Source organism: Amborella trichopoda, chromosome 4 (genome assembly GCF_054954075.1).
Source record: "Amborella trichopoda isolate Santa Cruz 75 chromosome 4, AtrichopodaSantaCruz75HAP2 v2.0, whole genome shotgun sequence".
NCBI lineage: Eukaryota > Viridiplantae > Streptophyta > Magnoliopsida > Amborellales > Amborellaceae > Amborella > Amborella trichopoda.
In genome coordinates, this window is record NC_142339.1 from 197,534 (window position 1) to 207,390 (window position 9,857).

General features: G+C 35.7%; 1 protein-coding gene across 2 annotated transcripts; it reads left to right on the top strand.

The window, feature by feature from the left end:
- Positions 1-1,430: 1,430 nt before the first annotated feature.
- On the top strand, positions 1,431-6,200 carry LOC18439543 (Cyclophilin-like peptidyl-prolyl cis-trans isomerase family protein). Of its 2 annotated transcripts, XR_016053684.1 has the most exons (3): positions 1,431-3,044; positions 3,137-3,552; positions 5,853-6,200. XR_016053684.1 is itself a non-coding variant. In XM_006849707.4 (2 exons), exons 1-2 carry the CDS (start codon positions 2,050-2,052, stop codon positions 3,237-3,239), a joined length of 1,098 nt encoding a protein of 365 aa, XP_006849770.3. In that variant the 5' UTR covers positions 1,431-2,049; the 3' UTR covers positions 3,240-3,696. The 2 variants fall into 2 exon arrangements, 1 of the variants encoding a protein (XP_006849770.3); XM_006849707.4 differs by lacking the exon at positions 5,853-6,200 and having other exon boundaries at positions 3,137-3,696.
- Positions 6,201-9,857: the final 3,657 nt, after the last annotated feature.

A 9,857-nucleotide genomic window follows, 5' to 3' on the forward strand; every position in this document is an offset into this window, starting at 1 on the left:
TGGGTGTGGTTTCTATGAGGTCGCACCATCAAATTTGATGTAAAATATTCTTAAGATTATCTCAAAACCTATTTTTATATTTAATTATAAATTTTTAAACTTTATAAATAGTTAAAATCAAATAGATCTATAAACATATAAAAATTTTAAAAATGGATGGTCTAGATGATGTGTTGTAAGATGCATTATTTTTCAGACTCAAAATCTTTTTTTCTTTCATAATCATACATCTTGATGTTGAAATGCTCAATTAGTAGTGGGTTTTTCAATATTAAAATAATATTTTTCTCATGGATTTTTTAGGTGCATATGTAATTCTACGTTTTAAGGTTACAGCCTTATATAAACTTTTTTATCATATACTTTATCATAGAGGTTACAAGTTAGTTTTTATTAATTTTTAAAAGCCCGTAAAAACTATACTGTGCGGTGATGTCCTAGAAATGACATGATAAATAAGTGCAATATTAAATAGTTGATATTGCAGTCAAGACCGTACGATTTTGTTTGTTTCCTTATCGTAAATGACAAAAAAGCGAGGAGCCCACCCACGGGCACCAGTGAATTTGCGTCGGTTTAGGAGCAAATGGCCTTTTGGCTGCTCCATGAGATACAACCTCAGACCTTCCATAGTTTTTATGGTTGGCAAAGGGTCGGGTACGATCCCCTCCAGACCCGACACGGACCAGAACCAAAAAAAAGTAATAGGATCTTAACCCGATTGGACTCGAATAGATTTGGACCTGGACCTGAATAATGTTTGGGTCCAAATATTGGACCCAAATCCAACTCGTCGGGTTCAATTTTCGAACCCATACCTAGACCCTTGTTGAGTCCTGGTTGCCACCCCTAACTTCCAAGAAAGCCTTCTAAGACTATTGGACACACAGTAGCTCATCCTCTTCTTCACTCCTCTTCTTCACTCCCTCACGTAAAACTCTCTATATTTAGTGACTAAACATAAAATAATTCTTGGCGATTTAAGTATGATATAATTCAAAATTTTCTTCTTCTTTCATATTTTCAAAAGTAGATTAAATCTGTTTAAAAATTCAAATAAAAAAGAGGCATATTGAGAATGGAAAACAACAAAAAAACAAAAATGGAAACCATCACTTTTTATGGTAATTAAACAATTTGATTAAGTTTATTTTGTAATCTTTTAAATCGATTAAAACAAACAAAAATCAAATACATGTTTAAATCAATTATTTAAATTTGATTTTTAAACAAAAAGTTTTCCATATGCCATTTTTAGGCTGATAATGATCCGGGACTTAGCCGATTCCACTCAAACTCTACCTCACCAGGTTGACGCCCATGTTAAAACTTCTAAAAAGTCATAAATTTGTTAATAAACATCCAATAAATGATGTAAATATAATTTTAAAATAATTTGCATAGTTTTATGATGGTTTGGGAACTTTTTTTTATCACATACTCCAATTTTTCATTTTTTTCCTTTTTCTTTTGCATTATGGGATATTTCAAGAATTTTGGATCCAGATCAGGATTGCTGCGTATCAATATGATTGTTTTCTAGTATTGACAATTAGAGTGACTCTCCCGGTTCTCGGTTTCCTCTTCAAAGAACCAGGCACATGGTCCCCACTTATTTTATTCTATGTTAATCTATTTATTTTAATTATTTTAAAATTAAAATATATTATTTTTGTTTTCCCGAATCCATTGCCAATTTCTGCATAAGAGAAGATTCAGCTTTGTTCTTCCCAGATCGACAATCCCAATTGTCCAGCCCGTTTGTCCACCGACTCATCCGGTTTCTAAAACTGGCGGAACTGGAAACTAAGAACAATAGATGGGGTCTTCCCACAAGTGGGTGAGGTGGGGACAAAGGAAATCAATTCAATACAAAGTAATTCCACATAAACTCATAAATGGATAACACACCAAACCTGAGCCAAAACCATCTTATCCACTACAGCCTTCTGTGCTCTTCTCCTTCCCCACACCATCTCAAAATAGCTTTCGGGCCTCATTTCACAAGGGGGTCTACAAACCATCTTGGGTCGGAATCCACTCAGCAGTATGGTACTTAACCGCATGGCAGGAGCCATGAACTTTGCAATGCGTCCTACACAAATGCCTCCTGCCCCCTCCAATAGAGGCATTCGACCTCCCACTGTCATTATTCCACAGCCCACAAACTCTAATAACAACAACAACATTGCCAGCAACACAACCAACCTCCATGGACGACGACGAGACCTGCTGGTGTCGACCCCTATTGCATTGATTCTCTCCACTGCTACCACTAGTGATGCCGCAAATGCGGATCCCGAATTGGAATTGGAGGGGAGAGAAGAGGCTACTGATACTACTGCTAGTACCACCAGTGCCACTGCTGAGGGGGAGGAGGAAGAGGTTGCGACGACGATGCAGCAACAGAGCGAGATTAGAAGGACGAGTTGCTCAGAGCTTGTCGTTACACAGAGGGTGTTCATGGAGGTCTCAATCAATGGGAAGCTGGCAGGACGCATTGTGATCGGGCTATTTGGTGAGGATGTCCCCTCTGGGGTCAACAGATTCTCTGACTTGGTAACGGGCAAGGCAGGCGCCAGCTATAGAAGGAAAGAATTTGTGAAAATCATGCCCAACTACATACAGAATGATGGGTTGCGCTCCTATGGGGTTGATGCCGAGATGCTGTCAAGCAGTAAGGGGGGTGATGTGGCAGGACTCTTGGAAGAAAGGGAGCACCTCAAGGAGAGATGTGCAGCAGAAGCAGACGCATCCGGTGATGGTATAAGGAACAGGCGTGGTTCAGTGGGCATTGTGATAAGGGACCCCTCAAAACCGCCTCCAGAGCTGAAGCTAGTGGCCAAACAGGGAAAGCTAGAGATCAAGGAAGAGGAAGCGAGAGGGAACCCCAATGGGACCATGTTCACTATCGCCACAAAAGATGCCCCTGAGCTCGACGACACCACCCTTTTGGTAGGTCGGGTTTTGGACGGTTGGGAGGTTGTGGACATCATCTCCAAGGTAGAGACAGTTCAGGACAACACAAGCTCCCCTTACTTCCGGTAAGTCCTGACTTTGACATTAAACTGAAATTTGGGTTTTCCCTACTATAACAGAGTGTATAAACTGAGTGTGGGAGGTGTAAACCGAACAGGGTGGCAAAGTTGATCGGGGACAAGAGAGCTGTAGTTGCAGAAAGAGGTTTCAATCGGCCTTACTCAAAGATTGTCATCACTAGATGCGGATTAATTGAGTAGCAGCACACCGCACGCACTGCATTTCTTCCGAGAGGAAACTCAAATAATTGGGAGATACACAGAGAGAAAACTCAACTCAACTAAACAGGACGGGACCAATCAACCAACCTCCCCCTACCCTGGACCGGTGTACTCGATTGTCGAGCGCTCGTCACATCAAATGTGAAATAAAAGCTTGACACATGCACAAAACCTGCTATTCCACAAAAGAGCACTCAATCCTCTATAAAATTATTGAACTGAAATGACTGAGCCAACCACCGATGCAAGTCATGGCCATCGTTCTTCACTGTTTAACTTTTGGGATCTGCAGGTGCCTCCTTATTCATAAACTTGTTTCTCCTAGAGAGGACGATACTGAATGACCAAATGAGCATGTCCATTGCATCACCTATCCTATTCTATTAGCCAACACATGGGGTTTATGTTAAGGTTATGTAAAAGAAAACAGTTATTTGATTCCTCGTGTCGCAAAGGAGAAGGCACTAACCACAAGCCAGATAGACCGTCATTTGGAGAGTCCCTGGTGCAAATATCCTTAGGACAAACTTCGTTCTTCATTTGATGCCTTCACATAGTATCTGAAATAGTAACTAGAGTGGATCATGGAGTGTAGGACCAACAGGAAGATGCTAGTCCATAAAGATGTGCCCTTTCGTCACGGACCTAATTGTACCTAACCATGATATTGACAAGGGATCTAACACATTAGGTTTAAAGTTTGGGATAAACTTCTTGTAACAATCCTAAAATTTCAAAAAAAAAAAAAAAAAAAAGAGAAAAGATGCTTTTAATAGGTGATGGTCTGATTGAGTATGATGGTCCTTGGGGACCATCACTATTTTCAAAACTTTTACTTGGTTTAAAACTTTTGCTGCTGCTTTTGTTTGCAGCCTTTGCAGTTGCTGCTTGCAGCTGGCAACGTCCTTTAGCGGACGTGGTTTTCGTATGTTGAAAGCAGACGCTTAACATGACACCTCGGGTATGAGGTAGAGCATAATAAAATATTATAATAATACGTTATAAGAATTTAAATAGGGGATGTGAGCACTCCCACCCTAGAAAATTTTGAGATCTCTCTCTCTGGTCGAAACACAATGAACTCCTCTGTCTAACTGAATTTTTATCGGAAGCTCCCTCTCAAACATTTGTGGGTAAGTGACATCGTCTTCCTGAAAAAATAGTCTATTTTTAATAAATAGTGATATTTCCGTCCAGGATCTTTATTTTATAAGTTTTGTGTGTAAGTGACATCGTCTTTCTGAAAAGACATTTGTGGGTAAGTGACATTGTCTTCCTGAAAAAATAGTCTATTTTTTATAAATAGTGATATTTCCGTCCAAGATCTTTATTTTATAAGTTTTGTGTGTAAGTGGCATTGTCTTTCTGAAAAGACATTTGTGGGTAAGTGACATCGTCTTCCTGAAAAAAATAGTCTATTTTCAATAAATAGTGATATTTCCGTCCAGGATCTTTATTTTATAACTTTTGTGTGTAAGTGACCCCATTGTCTCAAAAAATAATCTATTCTTTTTAAAAATGAAATGAAATAATTATTTCTGCTTATTATCATGAATTTTAAGCGCAATAAATTTTATGCGCACGTGACCTCATTATCTTGAAAAATAATCTTTTTAATAAAAATTGTGATATTTTATCTATGTTAGAAATTTTGAATGCTGTAAATTAGAAAAATAAATTTATTTATTTTTCTTGTTTATTGTTAGAAATAAATGTGATATTTCTGCTTTTAGTAAAATTGTGATATTTCTTTCTACTGTTTTGAATATTTAGACATTGTAAAATTCATGTGCAAATGACTGCCTTATTATTTAAAAAAATTGACATTTTTGCAATTGATTATAGTATTGTTGTGAAATGTTTATTTGTGAATTGATATCCCATAAATTGTGATAATTCCGTATTCTTGAATTTCTATAAGAGTTTTTCTATATATATTAAATTGGCAATTATGCTAGAACGTCTTTACGAACTGCTACCTTTCTAAATTTGAGCCCAAAATATTTGATTGGTTATTTTAGAAATGTTATTGAAAGTGACTGTCATTAATGGTTTCAGTGAAATTCATATTAATGATTTCAGTGATATATTGAGTACATGATATTGCTGCTTTTCGAATGTTTAAAGAGATTTAGAAATAATTTAAGTATGCAAGTGGACTCATCCGGTTCGCCGGTGAGGTATAAGTGGACCTATCTGGGACGCCGGTAGGGATTAAGTGGACTCATCCGGTACGCCGGTGAGATATAAGTGGACCTGCAGGGATTAAGTGGACCTATCTGGGATGCCGATAGGGATTAAGTGGACCCATCAGGACGCTGATGGGGTATATAGGTGACCTACTTGGGGCGCCAGTAGGGTATTTTGTGAAACCCTTTGAATTATGTACTGCCGTTAAAAGTGTTATAAGCATTTCAATTACTCGGATTATACTTAATTATGCATTTATTGAAAGCGAAACTGTTGATACATTTCTGTTAATAGATCTCATTTTGGAAAGTATTGATATCTTTCAATCATGATTATTTTTAGGATTATGATGATCACTTACTGAGCAGCCAAACTCATCAAACTATAGTAAACATTTTTCAGGATAACTGCGGATTCATTTTGAGTGCTAGTCAAGATCAACCTTGGAAGATACTGTTGTTGTGCTAGCTTTCTTTATTTACTTTGTAAGACCTCGCCACTGTAAATTTGTCATATCAATAGATGTATATATGTTTTGTCTGTCACATCTCATGAATAACAGTATTGTAAATTCTTGGGGTGTGACACTTCTTCTCCACCAGTTCATTCCATGGAAGTATGTGAGTGCGTGGTAGAGAGAAGTTGTTTGATCAAGTTTGATTAAAAGAAAATAATCCATCAATCTCCAGTAGGAGTCTTGGACTGTTGGAAATAGTTTTCTATTGAATAAGTTTTAATTCCTCAAGGTTACCTGGATTTGACTTAAGTAGAATTGATTTGTATCAAGATCCTTATTCCTTTTTAGTTAATCTTTTAAGGATGAAATGTCTCACGACCTTTTATAATGCGTGTGGTCTGCATAAGGTATCAATCTTAAACAATTAAAGTAAATTAAAGTGAGGCGCACCTCTAAACTACGCCAAAACATGCAGTTTCAGTGTTGGAAACCTTTTTGATGGCCTGAAAACATATTTATGCCTCTAATTATGAAACTTAAAAGTCAACAAAGAATGCATATTGAGCCAACCTACAAGTAATTGAAAATCTTGAAAATGGGCAGTATAGATAATGCGTCACAAGATGCATTATTCTTGTGGCCTATTTTTTATTTTTTATTAAAAAAAATCCATACATATTGAAGTGGATATGATCTATTGGCGGGTTTTCCAGTCTCAAAACAATCTTTTATGGTAGATTTTTTAGGTGCACTTATTTGAATAGTATAAGGTTGACACCCTATATAAATTTTCTACTTTTTTTAAATTAGGATAATTCTAGCAGCATTTCGATGTCAATTGGGACTTCCAGTGTGTTTCGTAGTCTAGCAGATGCAATTATAAGCCTCTAACCATCCCAAAGCAACATACGGTTCCCCTACAATTTCCATCTCAATACACCATTAAGATTATGACATCCACTTGGTTCCCTAAACCAGCAATGGTCATAAAAGATCCAAGCACAATTTATTGTGCTCATCTTAAAATTGCCACATAACTGCGAGCTTAGGCTTATAGAATGCCTACAATAACAAAGTTTTAATTGTAAATCCAATCAACAACTTGTCCTACAAGGGACACTTTAGTCCCTTGTGTCCAAGAAACCACTCATTGTAAATTAACCAGTGGCTGATGTTCGTTAATCACCAAATGGAGAAAAAAATAAAATACAGTACCTGGTGCATTTTAGAAGGCCTCCAATAAATAAACGTATCGGGCACCTGGCATTTCCAATAAGAAAACAACTAAACAGAGTAAGTGATGAATCTCAAATTCAAAAGTCAGGTTAGATTTACATCAAGAAGATGTTTTAAATGTTTTATAGACGGTGGTGATTTATCGTAGATGTTAAGGAGAAGATGGTTATGGTGAGTTTGTTGTCAACAACAACCCATTCTAATGGCAGTTTTTATCTTGATGGCCTCTTAAAAAAAAAAAAAAAATTGATATTCACTCCTTTTAAAAAAAGAAGAAGAAGGTTTTATGCCCTTTTTTGAGTTTTTCCTGGTTTAATCGTTTTTTTTTTTTACTTTATCTTTTCTAGTATTTTGCATTTTTTATTATAGCACGAGATTACTGTTACATAATGACATGACATTCTTTTAATTTTCCATAGCATTCAAGAAACCAAACATTGAGTAGTACCAATGTTCAATTTTTCCCTTTTTTCCTCAACATTATGGCTTTTCAATTGCAACATATTACTGTTACATGAGAACATTCCCTAGATCTGTCAAAAGTCCTGTGATTAGGAAACCAGGGCTCAAGCATTACCAGTGCAGGCTTAAGGAATATTGAAATCTTAATTAGGACTTTAATGAAGTTTAGATGAATAATAATGAGACCGAAAGGTTTGTTAAGAACTGTACCCTGTTTTTCATCTTTTATAAGCACTTGAAAGATGAAATATGGTGCTTCATCAAATATAAAGGAATTGTACTTCTATTTATTAGATGCTTTAAGAAAATGCCGTGCACATATTTATTAAGAATTTAACTAGGTTACTGCAAGTATAAATGGAACCGATGGGAAAATAAACAACTCATGAAGTGTTTAATCTCGAGTGACTTGTATGTGTACCAATTGAATGAATTCTCAGCAGGTATTTAAGTGCAGTTTAATCTCGAGTGACTTGTATGTATACCAATTGAATGAATTCTCAGCATGTATTTAAAGTGCATTAAACATGAAACTAGAACTACAATTTTTTTAAGGGCAAGCTTTTTATGCTTTTCCTAAACATAAAACTTATATACTTCCCCTTTTCCAACCTTCCATTCTGAATGGAGGGCTAAGATTGCCCAATCACAATGTCACGTTTCTACACTATTTTATTTTTAATGTTTTTTCTACGAACTATTTTAACACCAAATTTTGTGTGTCTAATCCTCTATTAAACTCGCACTAGCAAAATATATAAAAAACATATTCTCAATAAAATAAAATGACCAAAATACCCCCTAAAAGTTTCAAAGGGTATTTTGGTTATTATATTTTATCGAAATATTATTTTTAATATTTTTTATAGGTGTGGCGCATACCAAATTTTATATTCATACAATTTGTATAAAAACAACTAAAAATAAAATACTTCGAAACGTCGGATCTAAGATCAAATGGCAAGTGGCTCTCTTGATCAAAATTGGACGGTTGGATGGTGGGGAAGCATAAATCTTCTATGCAGTATGAGAAGTATAGAAACCATTCATTTTTCTTAATTTTTAAATATACGAAACAAGCAAAGAAATATTGACTAGTTAATTATCATTAGTTGGTATAGATAAATAGACTTCCTTTTTGGAGGAGAGAAGCGGGATTCCTAAATTGTCCGGTTTAGGGGGAATATTTGGCGCCCTATTGAGTTTGGTTATTTAAAATTTATATATTTATAGGCTTAATCAAAGCGGACACTTTTTCACATAAAATTCCTTAAATATGATTAGGGAAATATGCCCACAAATTTTTCTTCTGGATCTCTTTCATTCTCTCTCTGTGGTTTTAGGAAGTATTTAGTTTTCTATTGATGTATTATTCGACTAACGCTCGGGAACTATTTCTTTTAGCTGTCGGATGTGAACTTGGACAAATAGACTCATACAAATTATGAGAAATTTTATCCCAAATTTCACCACAACTAATATTACACACTCAATGACCCAAATTCACATTTATGGGCTAGGATTATTGGGTGCAATTTATATAGGCACACACCTTAAACAATAAAATAGAAAGTGCACCTCCAACTTTTGTCGTAAGATATAGTTTCCATGTTGAAATGGCCTGAAAATCCATTTCCACTCTCAACTAGGATATTAAAAATTTTCAAAATGGAGTAAACTTAGCAGGAACTTTTGAAAATAGAAAACCCATAAAAATGTACTAAAAGACGTAGTATTTTTAAGATATGACATTTTTCTTCATATCCAACATCTCGAAGTCAAGATGATCAATTGAAACCAACATTTTTCCGATAAAAATATATATTTCGAAATGCACCTCACTTTTATAATATTAAAATGAGTTAACAATTTATACAAAGTTCTTCAAAATAAGTAACACGATGCCTTTTCCAACATGTTCAAACTTCAAAATGGTGCAAAAGTTGTTCATTAAAATTTTTAACGCAAAAGTAGGCAGCTCTGAGAAAGGGGAGTGGGGACCACAAGCCAACCATCTATTCACAGCCCCTGCACAGAGAAGGAACCAATGGGAAGACGAGAAAGGAATAATGACACCTGACGTTCTCCTATGTTAATATTTTTAAAAGTATTATTCCTTCCTCCAATTGTACACTATACTTTAAAATAACGGAAAATAGTAATGATAGGGCTGCAGCCCTATCCAAATAAGTAAAGCCTCGTCTCGTAACTCATCGAAATTTACGATTCAAGCGTTAGAAAACCTTTACAGC

Excerpts from the sequence above, each read along its gene's own strand:
- LOC18439543 (XM_006849707.4), top strand. The coding sequence starts at position 2,050 with ATGGTACTTAACCGCATGGCAGGAGCCATGAACTTTGCAATGCGTCCT. Across the intron at positions 3,045-3,136 it reads ACAAGCTCCCCTTACTTCCG|GGTGGCAAAGTTGATCGGGG; the intron begins GTAAGTCCTGAC and ends TAAACCGAACAG.